Source organism: Oryx dammah, unplaced genomic scaffold, assembly GCF_014754425.2.
Source record: "Oryx dammah isolate SB20612 unplaced genomic scaffold, SCBI_Odam_1.1 HiC_scaffold_9, whole genome shotgun sequence".
NCBI lineage: Eukaryota > Metazoa > Chordata > Mammalia > Artiodactyla > Bovidae > Oryx > Oryx dammah.
This window is the reverse complement of record NW_024070193.1, coordinates 53,226,919-53,245,145: the sequence shown is the minus strand read 5'-3', so window position 1 is coordinate 53,245,145 and position 18,227 is coordinate 53,226,919. Positions and strand designations below refer to the sequence as shown.

Sequence of the window (18,227 nt, the reverse complement as noted above, 5' to 3'; positions counted from 1 at the left end):
TTTCTCTGGTGATACACCATACCACATCATTAAACTGAATAAAAACCATATGATCAACTCAATAGATGCAAAAAAGCTTCTGACAAAATTCAACACTCACTTATGATTAAAAAAAAACAAAACTCCAGAAAGTAGGCATAGAGGGAATATACCTCAGCATAATAAAAGCCATCTACAACAAACCTATAGCTAACATGATACTCAATGGTGAAAAGTTGAAAGCACTTCCTTTAAGATCAGGAATAAGACAACGATATCCACTCTCTCCAATTCTATTCACCATAATTTTGGAAGTCCCAGCCACAGCAATCAGACAACAAATGAAAAGAATCCAAATTGGGAAAGTAGTAATAAAACTGTCAATGTTCGCAGATGAGACTATACACAGAAAATCCTAAAGATACTGCCAGAGAACTACTGGTGCTAGTCAAGGAATTTAGCAAAGTTGCAGGATACAAAATTAATGCACAGAGATCTCTCGCATTCCCACACACTAACAAAGAAAGATCAGAAAGAGAAACTAAGGAAACTATCCCATTTACCACTGCAACAAAAAAGAACAAAATAACTAGGAATAAACCTACCCAGGTGGGCAGAAGAGCTGTACTCAGAAAACTAAGGTAGTGATGAAAGGAATCAAAGACAACACAAACAGATGGAGAGGTGTGCCATGTTCCTGGACTGAAAGAATCAATACGGTGACTGTGTCTGTACTACCCAGAAGTGAAAGCGTCACTCGCTCGGTAGTGTCTGACTCTTTGCAACCCCATGTACTATAACCCACCAGGCTCCTCTGTCCATGGAACTCTCCAGGCAAGAATACTGAACTGAGTAGCCACCCCCTTTCCAGGGGATCTTCCCAACCCGGGGACTGAACTCAGGTCTCCCACACTCTAGGCAGATTATTTACCACTGAGCCACCAAGATAAACCCAAAGCAACCTACAAACGCAATGCAATCCCTTTGATATCACCAATGGTATTTTTCACAGAATTGGAACAAAAATATTTTAAATTTGTATAAAAACACAAAAGACCTCAAATGGCCAAAGCAATCCTGAAAAAGAAAGAAAAAGCTGGAGGAATCAGGCTCCCTGACTTCAGACTAAACTACAAAGCTTCAGTAATCAAAACAGTATGGTCTGACACAAAACCAGAAATACTGATTGATGGACCCAGAAATAAACCCATGCACCTGCAGTCATCTAATCTATGACAAAGGAGGCAAGAATACACAATGGAGAAAAGACAGTCTCTTCAATAAGTGGTGCTGGGAATACTGGACAGCTACACATAAAAGAATGAAATTAGAACACTCCCTAATACCATACACAAAAATAAACTCAAAAGGGATTAAAGACCTAAATATAAGGTCAGACACTATAAAACTCTAAAAAGAAAATATGGGCAGAACACTCTTTGACAAACTCCAACAAGAACTTTTTCAACCCACTTCCTAGAGTAATGAAAATAAAAACAAAAATAAACAAGTGGGACCTAATTAAACTTAAAAGCGTTTGCACAGCAAAGGAAACCATAAACAAGATGAAAAGACAACTCTCAGAATGGCAGAAAATATTTACAAACCAAGCAACTGGCACAAGACTAATCTCCAAATATACAAACAGCTCAGAACTTCCCTGCTGGCCCAGTGACTAAGACTCCACATCACCAACGTAGGGGACCCAGGTTCGATTCCTGGTCAGGGAACTAAATTCCACATGTCATAACTAAAGATCCCAAATGCCCCAGTGAGGATCAAAGATCCCATTAAGATCCATCCAGCCAAATAAATAAATATATGTTAATATATATACATATATACGTATTTATATATATACATATACGTGTGTATACACAAACACAAGACACAAACAGCTAATCCAGACAAAAAAACACAAAACTCAACCAAAAAATGGGCAGAATACCTAAACAGACATTTCTTCAAAGAAGACATACAGAGGGCCAAACACATGAAAAGATGCTCAACATCTCTAATTATTAGAGAAATTCAAATCAAAACTACAATGAGGTAACACCTCACACCAGTCAAAATGGCCATCATCAAAACAATCTATAAACAGTAAAGGATGGAGGGACTTCCCTGGCGGGCCAGTGGTTAAGAAGCTGCCAGCCAATGCAGGAGACAGACCCGATCCGTGGTCAGGGAACTAAGATCCCACGTGCTACAGGGCAACGGAGCCCTCGCGCCACCACTACCGCGCCCAGGCCCCAGAACCCGCATCCCACAACTGCTGAAGCCCACACACCATAGAGCCCGCGCTCCGCAGCAGGAGGAGCCGCCACAACGCGGAGCCGGCACAGTGCAGCTACAGAGGAGCTCCCCGCCGGCCACGACCAGAGAGAGCCGCTGGGCAGCAATGAAGGCCCAAGAGTCAAAATAAACACACTACTACTTTTAAAAATTAAAAACTAAATAAATGCTAGCGCGAGTGTGGAGTAAAGGAACTCTCTTACACTGTTGGTAGGAAGGCGAATTGGTAACAGCCGGTAGGAAGAACAGTGACATTCCTTAAAACACTAAAAACATTAACTACTGCATGATCCAATAATCTCATTCCTGAGCATACACCTGGAGAAAACCATAACTCAAGAAGAAACATGCTCTCCAATGCTCACTACAGCTCAATTTACAATAGCCAGGATATGGAAGCAACCTAAGCATTCATCAACAGAGAAATGGATAAAGAAGACGTGGTACATATGTACAATGGAATATTACTCAGCTATAAAAAGAAATGAAATTGTGCCATTCGCAGAGACATGGATGGACCTAGAGACGCTCATACAGAGTGAAGTCAGAAAAGTAAATACCACATTAACACATATGTGGAATCCAGAAGAACGGTGCAGATGCATCTATCTGCAAAACAGAAATAGAGACAGACACAGAGAACAAACACACGGACACCAAGGGGAAAGCAAGGGTGGGATGAACGGGAAGCTGGGCCGGACAGACACACTGGTGTGTGCTGACAGGGAACTAATGAGAAGCCCACTGTGCAGCAGAGGGAGCTCTACTCACTGCCGTGGGGCACCCTAAAGGAGAAGGGAGTCAACAGTACACATGGACAGCTGCGTGTGTACAGCTGATGCCCTTTGCTGCACAGCAGAAACTACCACCTGTCCTGCCTCCTGAGAAACCTGTGTGTGAAACAACAGTTAAAACTGGACATGGGACAACAGACTGGCTCCAAATAGGAAAAGGAGTATGTCAAGGCTGTATACTGTCACCCTGCTTATTTAACTTCTATGCAGAGTACATCATGAGAAACGCTGGACTGGAAGAAGCACAAGCTGGAATCAAGATTGCCGGGAGAAATCTCAATAACCTCAGATATGCAGATGACACCACCCTTATGGCAGAAAGTGAAGAAGAACTAAAGAGTCTTTTGATGAAAGTGTAAGAGGAGAGTGAAAAAGTTGGCTTAAGGCGCAACTTTCAGAAAACGAAGATCGTAGCATCCAGTCCCATCACTTCATGGCAGATAGATGGGGAAACAGTGGCTAACTTTATTTTTCTGGCCTCCACAATGACTGCAGATGGTGATTGCAGCCATGAAATTAAAAGACGCTTACTCCTTGAAAGGAAAGCTATGACCAAGCTAGACAGCATATTAAAAAGCAGAGACATTATTTTGCCAACTAAGGTCCGTCTAGTCAAGGCTATGGTTTTTCCAGTGGTCATGGATGGATGTGAGAGTTGGACTATAAAGAAAACTGAGTGCTAAAGAATTGAAGCTTTTCAACTGTGTTGTTGGAGAAGACTCTTCAGAGTCCCTTGGACTGCAAGGAGTCCGAGCCAGTCCATCCTGAAGGAAATCAGTCCTGAATATTCACTGGAAGGACTAATGCTGAAGCTGAAACTCCAATACTTTGGACACCTGATGTGAAGAACTGACTCACTGGAAAAGACCCTGATGCTGGGAAAGATTGAAGGTGGGAGAAGGGGACGACAGAGAATCAGATGGTTGGATGGCATCATCGACCCAACGGACATGAGTTTGAGTAAGCTCCAGGAGGTGGTGATGGATAGGGAAGCCTGGCGTGCTGCAGTCCATGGGGCTGCAAAGAGTTGGACACGACTGAACTGAAACTGAAAAATTGACACATTATAAAGCAATCATACCCCAATAAAAATTTTAAAATAGAAAGAAGTAAATAAAATAGATAACCAACAGGGACCTAGTGTATAGCACAGGGACCTCTGTTCAATATTCTGTAATAACCTAAATGGTAAAAGAATTTGAAAAACAATACACACAGGTAGATGCATAATTGCTTCATTCTGCTGTACACCTGAAACTAACACAACCTTGTTAACCAACTACACCCCAAATATAAAATAAAAATTTAACCCCTAACATACTTTGGCCACCTGATGCAAAGAACTGACTCGCTGGAAAAGACCCTGATGCTGGGCCAGACTGAAGGCGGGAGGGGAAGGGGACGACAGAGGGTGAGATGGTTGGATGGCATCACCGACTCAACGGACATGAGTTTGAGTAAACTCTGGGAGTTGGTGATGGAGAGGGAGGCCTGGCGTGCTGTGGTTCATGGGGTCGCAAAGAGTCAGACACAACTGAGCAACTGAACTGAACTGAACATTTCTTTAGATCAAACTATATCATAATAAAGTTATTTTCACATCCTCATCCAGGCACTGGGCAAGTTTTTCTGTAAGGGGCTAGACAGCAATACTTTAGCTTTTGCAGGTCACATAAGGTCTCTGTCACATATTTATCTCCCCAACTCTTCAAAAATGTAAAAAACAAACACCGTTCTTAGCTTGCTAGCCACAGAACAAGCGTCTATAGGCCAAATCCTGTCCTAGTGGATGGACTAAAAGGAGGAATTCGTTAATCCAATTACAGTGAAATTCTCCACAGCAAATAAGCCTGTATTTCAAATTATTCATCTGAACCTATTCAAGTAAGTCAGTCTCTGTGAGCCAAGCACAGGATCCAAGCGCTTAAATAGAAGAACTTCAGTCTTACCATAAACCACCAACAGTCATCAATTCTACCTTCACAGCTCAAATCTGAACACCAAATTAGGGAAAAAAACTCCACATAAAGCAACCAAAACAGCATCAACACAGACATGTGCTCATGACGTCGTTTTATCTCAACAGATCTCGAGTCTAACACCAGGATGTAATGCCCATAAACTTTTTAATAATCTGATGAATGAATTAAAAACAAAGATCTAGAAGATGGGACTTCTAGTAACTGTGACCTTGTCCCCATTAATTGTGTGAACCAGGACAAGTCAGATAATTTCCATTTGCTCCCTTGTCTTCTAAATGGAGGTAGTGAAGTCGCTCAGTTGTGTCCGACCCTTTGCAATCCCACGGACTGTAGCCTACCAGGCTCCTCCATCCACGGAATTTTCCAGGCTACAGTACTGGAGTGGGTTGCCATTTCCTTCTCCAGAGGATCTTTCCAACCCAGGGATTGAACCCAGACCTTCCGCACTGCAGGCAGAGGCTCTACCGTCTGAGCTACCGGAGAAGCCCCTAAATGGAGGGAGAGTGGAGTATAAACCCGACAATCTCTGATCTTTAAAGTGATGGATTTAAAGTTCTAGGACTATCAGAATCCATACCTTCTTGATCAGTGATATGATGCACTGGGGTTTTTCTTACACACTGGTGTTTTTTTTAAAAAGAAAACAAAACCATGAATCGTGAAAATGAGCGGCTGAAACATAAGTACACACTGTACTAGGTTAGGAACAACTTGAATCCTTCCCGTGTATGCCAATGTTTGAAGCGTTTACAAACAGTATCTCACATAATCCTTACAATAATCCTCAAAGGTAAACAGTATAATCTGAAAGATTAAGCAACTTGCTGAGGAAGGGTCAGGATTTAAATCCAGCAATGCTCCTCCACTCTATTCTCTCTGTCACTGTTAGGCAGCAGGTTCTAGCACTCTCCCCTCAGCTCAAGACAGACAGGGGTGAGAAAGGGAAACGTGAGCGGTGCTCTGCCTCCCTCTCCTCCCGGCTTCCTCTCCTGCTGCCGTGGAAGGCTGAAGCACAGCACGCTCCCTGCTGGGCACAGGTTGTGTCTCTGACGCCTGCTTTCTGTACAGAGCTTTGGTTCACACTTCCACATACCTCCATTGGAAACTTTATGGTCCAGAGCATCAGGATACTAATCCTAACAGAGAATCTAGCCTGCCATATTCCTTCTTTATCTGAGTAAGACACCAACACTGTAAAATGAGCACCTCTGATTTGGCTTTGCATGATGTAAAATGAATTACTGGGCTTCCCTGGCGGTCCAGTGGTTAAAAATCCGTCTGCCAACGCAGGGAACACGGGTTCAATCCCTGGTCCGGGAAGACTCCATCCGCTGTGGGGCAACCAAGCCCACGCACCAGGGCTACTAAGCCTAGAGCTGGCGCTCCACAGAAGACACCACGACGAGAAGCCCGAGCCCCCCACCTAGAGAAAGCCCACGCGCAGCACAGAGACTCAGCACAGCCAAAAATGTTTTTATGAAAAATAAAAAAATAAATCATCCTATTTCATCTGCAAGCTCTGCTGACAAGAGCCACGCGGTCACCACCGGAGCTACTTCTGGGCGTGGACCTTCCGCATGGCTTCCGTAAGTTACCTGGACAACCCAAGTAGGCTGGGGGTTGGTCTGCTCTTCGTACCGCAAAGAGCATCTCTCCTTTGCCTCAGCCGGCAAAGGCAGGGAGAAGCTACTAACCAGCCATAGGATCTGCGGCCACTGCTTCAAGACCACCTCCCTCCAGTGTGTCAAGGAGTGCGTGTGGTGGAAAGCCAACCCTGAATCCCAGCTCAGCTGTGTACCCTCTTCTACAAGACAGGCAACATGCTCCAGAGTAAAGCACCTAGCAGAAGACTCGAGTAACAGGCACAGCACACCCCATCAGTTGGTCCTAGCCCTACCTGTGAACATCATTCAGCCATCTAGGTGACGGTAAAAGCAAAACTTATCCTTTATCATTTCTCTCACTAGACCTGAACTGAACAACACTGAGTTTAATGCAATAAACACTCACCAAGGCCAATAAAAGCTGATCCCAATGGTATTAACAGTTCCTAGGCTCCAGAGGGTCAAAGTTACCCTAATGCAACAGTTCTTGATGAACAAGCAGAGTATGTATTCTACAACTACACTGCCTTTAAATTAATATGCCAGTTTTTAACCTGCCTACCAGAGAGGCAAAGATTGACATCAACAGTCCCTGGTGTCACCAATGGTGTTGGACAAACCAGTGCTTTCACACACTGATGGCGGGACACGTAGAGCAGGCCAACCTTCTGAGACTACTGTTTAATAATGTCCAAGCAGACTCTGAAGGTACAGACTTTCCATTGGTTGAGTGCTGGGATGACAGCATTAAGTCCTTCTAGCGACAGGTCTGGAGCCTATGAGAGTCTCTCATGCTTTCATCCCTTCTAGCACATATTCAGCTTTGCACATGGAGGAGGTGCTCAGGAAACACCTGTTCAATGAATTCTGATCAACAGTATACCACAGGTTTCCACCAAGCCCTTGGTTAGATCAGTTTTAGACTAAACATTGTTTCTATATAGAAACAGTATGGAAATCTCACAGGAGAGGCAGACCTCCTTTACCTGATGAGGACTGAGGTCCTTTGATGTGCAGGCGCCATCTGCCATTTCTGGGCATCATTCATCTTTCCACATATAATATGTATTTGTGTTCTGAAATTGTCCCAAATGGTAATACTTTAGTTTATTAAATGGCATTTTCAGGGGAGTTCTTTTTAAAGATTCTTTGATTGCTGGTTTTATTTAAGATCAACGGAAATTTTTAAGATTGGGAAAAGAAACAGCTGAAACTTTGGTTATTCCATTTGTAAAATTAAATACCTTAAACTCATCATATCATTTAGCTTATTAGTACTCTTATTTTGAACTTTATAAACTGTTTCAAGTTCTCCCTTACAAATTAGTAGTTCTAGAGATGACTTTTACTGTCTTAATATTTGATACCGTGAACTTGTTGGTCTGTTCAGGATTTCGTTGAGGACTTTTATTTTGTATTTACATTTACCTTTTACCCAAACTCTGTGAGGAAAGAGAAGATTTTAAGAAGTGCTTTAACAGCTGATGCATGCTGTAAAAGTTATACGTGGCTTATTTTTAGTTAGGCAGAATCATGGAAGGAATACTTTGTAATAGTTGGATTTTAAAAGAATACTTTTTACTGAAGTATAGTTGATTTAAAATGTTGTGTTAGTTTCTGTTATACAGCAGAGTGATTCAGTTACATATATGTGTGTGTACTTTTTCATATTCTTTTCCATTATGGTTTATCCCAAGATCCTGAATATAGTTTTCCATGCTCTACATAGAACCTTGGTGTTTATCCATACTACATACTGATATGGTAGTTTGTAATCCCAAACTCCTAATCTGTCCCTCTCTCACACCCTTTCCCCTTTGGTAACCTTGTTCTCTGTGTCTGTGAGTCTGTTTCTGTTTTGGAAATAAGTTTGTTTGTGTCATATTTTAGATTCCACCTGTTAGGCGATATCATGTATGAGTACATGTATTAGGATCATTTTTCTTTTGTATGATGATCCCTAGGTCCATCCATGTCGTCGCAAATGTCATTTCATTCTTTTTTGTGGCTGAGTAGTATTGTATTAGAGAAGGCAATGGCAGCCCACTCCAGTGTTCTTGCCTGGAAAATCCCATGGATGGGGGAGCCTGGCGGGCTGCAGTCCATGGGGTTGCACAGAGTCGGACACAACTGAAGCGACTTAGCAGCAGCAGCAACTCAACCTGTGGGAATTTATCCCAAAGATAATACCTGGTAAGCGGAAAATGGGGTGTAACAGGAATAAGCTGTTTACCCATCAAGTATAATTTTATGACAGAACCATATGTATTATTCAGTCACTAAAGGGGAATCCATATCCATTACCATACCAAAAAAAAAAAAAAAAACACAACACCTTCTGATACATAAAAAGAAAAAAATTTCATTTCAAAATATAAGGTATGAGCCTATTTTGTTTAAAAAACAAATATATACATAGAGAAAATGAAGACTGATTACCTCCAGGTGGTGAGATCACTTGTTATTTTCATTTTTCTAACTCATAAGTATTTTTCTCTCTGGCAAGAAACATGTATTACTTTTATCACTTAAAATAAGCAGGTGTGCTACACATCATTTTAGTTCTTTGAATCCCAGGAAATCTTGATAGACTCTCCCCTGAAAGGCCAGGGGGCTGCACGCTGCCCGCAAGCGGCGGGAGGGCTGACTCCGGCACCGGGGCCTCTGGGTAAGGGCCCCCCACCTGAGCAGCTCGGGATTCTCACCAGGCCTTCAGCTACAGCCACAGGCCCCGGGCGTCCTGCCGCGGCCCCCTCCCCACCCTACTCGCAGAAGTTTCCTCACACACCACCTTTCCCACAAGTCTCATGTAGTCTTTTTAGCAACTGCTTCAGACTGACACAGCTGACTTTTTACCACACGCCGTGAGTCCTTCCCCACTGGAGGTCACAAGCTCCTGGAGGGCAGGGACCAAGTCCTAGCGAGCCTGGTTTCCTCCAGACGACCCAGCAGAGCATTTTGTGCACAGCACGCTCTAACAAATGCTTGATGAACAATGAATAACGAGGTTACCTGTGAGGTTTCTCTAACGGCCACCGCCCTCAGTTTACAAACAAATTAAGGACCCAAAAGGCTAGTCCGTGGTCTCTTCCTTTCCTTTTTGGCCTCACCACAAAGCATGCTGGATACAGCTCCCCAGCTGGGGACTGAACCCACGCCCCCGCGCTGGAGCACAGTCTTAACCTCTGGACTACCAGGGAGCTCCCTGGCCACTCACTCAATAGGGACACAGTCCCATGCTCAACTTGGGTCTTTCCTTTTTCCTAACTCAAGGCTCCCGCTCTGCATTTTCAAAGGCTTTTTGCTAACCTTCCTTCATGTCTTATCGCCTGACATCTGTATTTCTCCCAGCTCTGTTTTTGACAGTAGCTCAAGAAGGAAATAGATGAGCTTCTCTTGATAATTCTTAAACCTGTGTTCAGACTATACCTCTAGCTGGTATAACAATGAACCTTTAAGCAAATGATGGTCAACATTCATCCAACAGTTATTTACTGAGCACCCATGAGGGGCCAAATATTATTCGGTTAACCAGAAAGCTCTATTAACCGGCTCCTGGCGTTACTGATAAAACTGACACCCCTAACATTCTAAAAAGAGGGGCCACAAACTTCTGCCCAAAGGCCACATCTGGTCTGCTGCCTCTTTCTGTAAATAATATTTTACTAAATACTGCCAACCCCATCCACGAATGTATTCTCTATGGCTGTCTGGGGGCTACAAGGGCAGAGCTGAATACTTACAACAGAGACCATATGACTCACAGAGCCTAAATTATTTACTATGTGGCCTTGATAGGTCGCTGACCATCATAAAATACCAATATGCCATTGGACTCTCAAAACACTTTATATTGGGTATATTGTATAGCAACAGTAACATAGTAGGCAATAATTTTGTTAATCCTTTGAAAATTACCAGCCCAGCAGCATAGCTGTGATAGCACTATTCCTTATATCACATTCCTATAAGCAATCATGCCAGAAAAAACCGCCCACCTGATAAAAATCTGTTTCTCACAAGTCATACAACTTTGGGGATTTTAATCCCACTTTCTCTCAAACAGTTTCTGACTGAACAATTTCATTCTTTTCAGAGTCGGCCCTTATACAGAAAACCACTCACTTCCTTGACAAGTTACTTCCCTGAAAAGATCACTAGTCCAATGTGTATCTTGAGGCCTACTACTTGCAATAATTCAAACATAAAAGAAATGAATTTTATTTCTGATAATGCTCAGTATTTTGTGAGACTTTTTTTTTTTTGGCTGCACACTATCCTGAACTAGTACTGCCTTCAGGGGTAAAAAAGGCAGACTCCATTTCTTCCCTGAGTGGAATCAAACCGTCCACATATACAAACAAATACTTTATTAGTTTAAACACAATTACACCATGTTTTCAAAACATTTCTTCAAAAATATACAATTCACAAGCTTTACAATTAGAAATAATTATAGAATATCAGAGGAGGTACGACTTCAGAGGTCACCAAGTCCAAGTCTCTTAATTTACAGATGAGAAAGGTGAGGCTTACATGGGCCAACCAACTAGCTTTCATTAATTCACAATGGCCTCAGAACAGGAAGCGATACTAATGTCTCATCTATCAGCCAGGCACTGTGCTGGCGTCCAAAGCTACGTATGTATCTTCAAACAATTAATTCAATTAATCTTTATCAATGAGATTTTTTGCAATGAGGCAGATTACATCAGGAGAACCAAAGAAAATTCCTTAATAACTGCTAAACATCTTTTACTTTTCCTACAAAGAAAGCTCTCTTTTGTTGAAGAGAGACTGCCCAGTGTATACAGACTGAGAATACCGGCTCTGGAGCCAGGCTGCACAGTTCAGAATCCTGACATTGCCCCTTTCTGGCTATGTAACTTCAGGGCAATTTACCTAACAGCTCTTTCTTTCCTGATCTTTACAGGGATAATCTCGGTATGTAAACAATCCTAATGTGCCTGGTACATGTAAGTGCCTATAAATTTGTTGCTGTTGTTATTTTCCTTAGGTAGTCTTATCAAAACATGGTTAAGTAACCCAAGGCATAGAGAAAGTGCCCTCAACAGCAGCTATTAAAATTCATATAACTACAATCACTGTAGTAAAGTTTGATTAAACAGTAAGGGTAAAGAGGAAAAAAATTATTAAAAGGACCATTTGTAAGTTAAATCCTACTAAAAACATACACACAAGAAGTTCTGCCTTTTAATATCAAGAACAGACAAGTTCACTCTCAAAATCTTTCAAGCAAAAATGACTGAATGCTAACGCCAGAGTGTTTCTGGGTTTCACAAGGGGTCAGACGTAAGTGAATAACTTCCTCAGCATAAACACCATGGCAACAGAAGCTACATCCTAGAATCCAACAAATAATTGGATTTTACTTTAATTATTATTTTCACTCAAAGATAGCCTTTTTAAAAAGTTATGCGGTAGGAAGAGTAGGTGGCACTTTCTCCCTTGAAGGAATTTCTATCAAAAGTCCAAAATCCTCACCAAAATCAGAGGGCAGGGTCTTTACAGCTGTGTGGCCTTGGAAAACTCACTGAACAGCTCTCTAAAATTCAGTATCAAAAAAATAAAATAAAATAAAATTCAGTATCTTATCTACAAATCAGCATTAACGTCTGCACCCCAATTTGGGGAAGCTGGGAGGAAGAGGGGCAGAGGAGGCAAACTAAGATTTGTATGTAAATGCTTTGAGATGTGATCCAGCAATCCCACTCCTGGGCCCGTATCAGAAAAAAACAATTCAAAACGACACACGCATCCCAGTGTTCAAGGCAGCACTATTTACAACAGCCAGGACATGCAAGCAACCTACATGTCTATCAACAGAGGAATGGATAAAGAACATGTGGTGCACGTATACGATGAAATACTAGTCAAGTGAAGTCACTCGGTCATGTCCAAGTCTTTGTGACCCCATGGACTATATACAAATAGCTGTGAAAAGACGGGAATCGAAAAGCAAAGGAGAAAAGGAAAGATATACCCATTTGAATGCAGAGTTCCAAAGAATAGGAAGGAGAGAGAAGAAAGCCTTCCTCAGAGATCAATGCAAAGAAACAGAAGAAAACAATAGAATGGGAAAGAAAGTGCTGCACTCAATATGCCAGCAAGTTTGGAAAACTCAGCAGTGGCCACAGGACTGGAAAAGGTCAGTTTTCATTCCAATCCCAAAGAAAGGCAATGCCAAAGAATGCTCAAACTACCGCACAATTGCACTCATATCATGCGCTAGTGGCTTCCCTGGTGGCTCAGAGGTTAAAGCATTTGCCTGCAAGGCAGGAGACCAGGGTTCGATCCCTGGGTCAGGAAGATCCCCTGGAGAATGAAATGGCAACCCACTCCGGTATTTTTGCCTGGAGAATCCCATGGACGGAGGAGCCTAGTAGGTTACAGTCCACGGGGTTGCAAGTCGGACACAACTGAGCAACTTCATTTTCACGCACTAGTAAACTAATGCTCAAAATTCTCCAAGCCAGGCTTCAGCAATACGTGACTGTGAACTTCCAGATGTTCAAGCTGGTTTTAGAAAAGGCAGAGGAACCAGAGATCAAATTGCCAACATCTGCTGGATCTTCGAAAAAGCAAGAGAGTTCCAGAAAAACACCTATTTCTGCTTTATTGACTATGCCAAAGCCTTTGACTGTGTGGATCACAATAAACTGTGGAAAATTCTGAGAGAGATGGGCACACCAGACCACCTGACCTGCCTCTTGAGAAACCTCTATGCAGGTCAGGAAGCAACAGTTAGAAATGGACATGGAACAACAGACTGGTTCCAAAAAGGAAAAGGAGTATGCCAAGGCTGTATATTGTCACCTGCTTATTTAACTTATATGCAGAGTACATCATGAGAAACGCTGGGCTGGAAGAAGCCCAAGCTGGAATCAAAATTGCCGGGAGAAATATCAATAACCTCAGATATGCAGATGACACCACCCTTATGGCAGAAAGTGAAGAGGAACTAAAAAGCCTCTTGATGAAAGTGAAAGAGGAGAGTGAAAATGCTGGCTTAAAGCTCAACATTCAGAAAACTAAGATCATGGCATCCAGTCCCATCACTTCATGGCAGATAGATGTGGAAACAGTGGCTAACTTTATTTTGGGGGGCTCCAAAATCACCGCAGATGGTGACTGTAGCTACGAAATTAAAAGACGCTTAATCCTTGTAGCTATAAAATTAAAAGACGCTTAATCCTTGGAAGGAAAGTTATGACCAACCTAGACAGCATATTCAAAAGCAGAGACATTACTTTGCCAACAAAGATCAGTCTACTCAAGGCTATGGTTTTTCCAGCAGTGATGTATGGATGTGAGAGTTGCACTATAAAGAAGGCTGAGCACCGAAGAACTGATGCTTTTGAACTGTGCTGCTGGAGAAGACTCTTGAGAGTCCCTTGGGCTGCAAGGAGATCCAACCAGTCCATCCTAAAGGATATCAGTCCTGAGTGTTCATTGGAAGGACTGATGTTGAAGCTGAAACTCCAGTACTTTGGCCACCTGATGCAAAGAACTGACTCACTGAAAAAGACCCTGATGCTGGGAAAGATTGAGGGCAGGAGAAGGGGACGACAGAGGATGAGATGGTTGGATGGCATCATCAACTCAATGGACATGGGCTGGGTGGACTCCAGGAGTTGGTGATGGACAGGGAGGCCTGGCGTGCTGCAATTCATGGGGTCGCAAAGACTAGGGCATGACTGAGCAACTGAACTGAACTGGACTATAGCCTGCCAGGCTCCTCCGTCCATGGGATTTTCCAAGCAAGAATCCTGGAGTCGGTTGCCATTTCCTTCTCCAGGAGATATTCCCAACCCAGGGATCGAACCCAGGTCTCCCACACTGCAGGCGGACTCTTCACCATCTGAGCCATCAGGGAAGCCCCTGATGAACTCTCAGCCATTAAAAGGAGTGAAATAGTGTCATTTGCAGAGACATGGATAAACCTAGAGACTCATACAAACTGAAGTCAGAAAGAGGAAAAAACATGTAACACTGCTTATATGTGGAATCTAGAAATGATACAGATGAATTTATCTGCAAAGCAGAAACAGACACAGATGTAGAGAACAAAGCAGTGGATACCAAAGTGGGGAGGGGAGGCTGCAATGAGCTAGGAGATTGGGACTGACATACACATACTACTACACACAAATTACATAACTGATGAAAACCTACGTATAGCCCAGGGAACTCCACTCAGTGGTCTGTGGTGACCCAGATGGGAAGGAAATCTACAAGAGAGAGGGGTGTATGTACAGCCGGTTCACTTAGCTGTACAACAGCAACTAACAACAATGTAAAGCAACTGTACTCCAATAAAAAGTTTTAAAATAAAGAAAAGAAAATGTGTTGAGGATGGCTCACACACAGGCAAATATTGCCAGTTTTGAGTCCTTCCACCCCAGGCAGTGGGAGGGTAGGCTGCAGAGCAAGGTAAAGCTAAACTGCCATTTGTGTTCAGGATATATGATCTTTGATCACTGTTATTGTTTTACATAGTAGTTGGAAATGTAAAATCTTTTTAGTCTCAGATTTGGTTTTTTTGAATATGGGACTCCAGAGATCACCATAATTCATATTAAGAAAGACATACTAGAGCCAAGCATCCTTTGCCTAGCACCTTCAAACTCATAACAAAGAAAACCACAATCCCCATTTATACATTCTTCTCTTACACCAGCATAAACTGAAGGCAGCCATAATACATGATGGTAAAATGTGCTTAAAAAAACCTTTAAGAGGTATTCCAGAAAATTAAACCTGGTTATGTAATCAGTACAAAAATCTGTTGTCAGCTTTTTCCCAAAGTTGAAAAGGACTTTGATGAAATCCTAGTAGAAATAGTACCCCCCCAAAAAAAATTTTTTTAATTATAAACTTGCATAACTTGGTATCAGGTGGAGCTGGAAAAGCTCATATAAAAGCAATCTATTCTACAGCAGAGATGATATAGAACAATCTATTCTAAGTTTGGAGGGATGGAAGTCTAGGGCCTCTAAGTATATTCAGTCTTTGACCCAAAGACAAGTTTTAAAAAGGGTTTAAAAAGCATGGTGCAACCTCAGTGCAAATTAGACACATCAAGAAATGAACAAAGCTGTCACTTTTGTTTCACTAGAAACAGAACCATGTGAGTAACATCTGATGCACTAAGGATTAGTTGGGAAGAACTTCTCAAATGAAAACAAAAATCAGGATCTTATCTTAACAGCAGTAGCATTTGTAAAGAAGTCTTGAGAGTATTTAAAAATACAACCCACCTCAATGAGGTCAAGCTCTGTTAGGTACATTTTAGTTTAAGCACTTAATAGAAATTTGTTTAAGCTAGTAGATTAAAAACATTTTCTGGATTTTTTTTTTTTTTTTTTTTTGCTTTTGGATTCTGTCTCTGGCCTATATCACCACTTATGTAGGTACTAACTCAATTTTTAAAATAAAAATATTTTCTAATCCACTTAAAAGAGATTCACAAAAAGTCACTGCTGTTATCAGTTCACATTCTCTCACTCAGTTGTCCCCATAATAATAAGTAAGTATTATTTCTATAATGTCAATTTTAAGAAAGAAGAAACTGAGGGTCACAGAAGTCAAAGAACCTGCTTCAGATCACAGGACTAGTATGTGATAGGGCCATGAGGGAACCCAGGTGAATCCGCAGTAGATACTTTCAATCACATTAAAAACAAAGGTAACACTAATTTTTCAAATAGCTTCATTAACTTTAATTAACGTCAAGAATCACACTGCAGACTGGCAGCAGTTCATAAAAAATAATGTTTTTATTTAAACATTCCCATTAAAAGCAGACCCTGACAAACAGATTTGAATTCTGTTTCCTTTCCTGTTTTTAAATGCACATAAAGTCTTGAGGCATCAATACCAAAGTTTTAAAATTTAACCGTCATCTTATGAGCCAAACCAAATTTTCACATCGAAAGAGTATGAAAGAAATCTCTCCTCTAAATGACTTTGGAGCTAAGCCTGCAAAAATGTGAACCTGTGAATTGTTCTCCACGTCCACCCGCAGACTCAGTAAAGAAACAAATACCTAACTACCGGAGAGCAGAGGGGATATAGAACAATCAGGACACATTAGACCATTTCTCCTTATTACTCCTAACTGGCCAAAGGGGCTGGCTGAACAAGAGAGCTGTTTACTGCCCTATAGGTGTCAGTGAAAAAGGCAGCTGCAACACGAGCCCATTGTACCTATAAAAGCTGACTCAAATAAGAACATTTATCACAACTACCAGGTCTCCTTTCTAGCGTCCGTCAATTACACAAAGAGCTTGCTATTAAATATTGATGGCATGCTATTTGCAACAGAACTCTGGCGAAGAGCCTCCTGCTACCAATTTTTGTTATGAAAGAAAAACCGTCCTTATTTTCGACGTAAAGCCCAAGCCACGAGCTCTCTCCGACGGGCTATCGCATTGTCCTTCCCAGGGGAGGCTGTCAGGGCCACCCCCACACACACCCAGGGGAGGAGACGGGTTCTGGGGAGGGCGGGTCCCCGCAGGTCTCGGGGCAGGGGTCCCAGCCTCTCTTCTCCCCAGCTGTCAGCGACAGGTCGGAAGGCGGGGCGGGGCCCGGCCAGGCTGTTCGCACAAAGCCAGCCAGAGCGCGGCGGGCAGACCCGGACCCAGGCCCGGGAGGACGCCGCGCAGGGCGGAGCAGGTGGGGGCACTCACCCAGCAGCAGCACGTTCTTCCCCGCGGGGAGTTTGGAGCGCGAGCGGGTGGAGACCTCACTGAGGATGCAGGACCTGGCGGGGAACAAGGCTCACGCTCAGGCCGGGGCCCCGCGCCGGAGGGGCTGCCCCGGCCTCCACGCCCGGACGGGGGCGGCCGAGAACGCGGCGGCCTGGACCGGGCGCCGAGCCCCGGCGGGCACGCGACCCTGGACCATCCCCGGGCCGGCGCTGCCGGCGGGGACCAGGGAGGGGTGCGATCCTTACCAAAGGTTCTGTCCGTCCTCGTCGTCGCCTGCCGCGGCGACGCCGTTGCCCGACGCTAGCTCATTGGCCAAGGGGCCGCCTGTGTAAGTCGCGGTTATTCCTGGCGGGCAGGAACCGAAGGAGCCGACTCGCCCCACGGCCGCCATCTTGGTCGGGAATCGCTCCGCTCCCGGCAAAGCTGAATGAGCGCGGCGGCGGCGGCGGGAACCCGGATATGGAGCGTTCGGCGCACGGGAGCGGGGCGGGGCCTGCGGGGGTGGGACCCAGGCTCTGCAGGGACTGAAGGAGTAAGAGAGGGCGAACTGCGCGTGCGCTGCAGGCTGCCCGGCGCGGCGGGGATGCGCATGCGCAGATTATCCGCCCGGCCGCCCTGCTGCAGCGCCAGTCCTAAGCTCTGCGGGTTGATTGCCGCCACCGCCACCCCCACCCTTCCCGCAGTCCTGGGCTGAAGCCGGGCGCCTTCGGGTGTGTCAGGGGAACAATGCTCTCTCTCTCTCTCTCTCTCCCCAACCCCCCCCCTTCGGGTCCACAAACCTCGTAGCGGGTGTGAAATTCCTGCACTGTCACTGCTGTCCCGGCTGCTGCAATAAGAGTT

General features: G+C 43.7%; 1 protein-coding gene across 1 annotated transcript in view; it reads right to left on the bottom strand.

Annotated features, from left to right (window-relative positions):
- The window catches only part of DYNC1LI1 (dynein cytoplasmic 1 light intermediate chain 1), a 53,782-nt gene extending 35,850 nt beyond the window's left edge, over window positions 1–17,932 (bottom strand). Inside the window, exons 1-2 of the mRNA XM_040246318.1 lie at window positions 17,633–17,932; window positions 17,367–17,440 (exon numbers count right to left, since the gene is read on the bottom strand). Coding sequence (XP_040102252.1) covers window positions 17,367–17,440; window positions 17,633–17,778 — 220 coding nt within the window. The 5' untranslated portion in view covers window positions 17,779–17,932. The remainder of the gene's footprint in view (window positions 1–17,366; window positions 17,441–17,632) is intronic.
- Window positions 17,933–18,227: the final 295 nt, after the last annotated feature.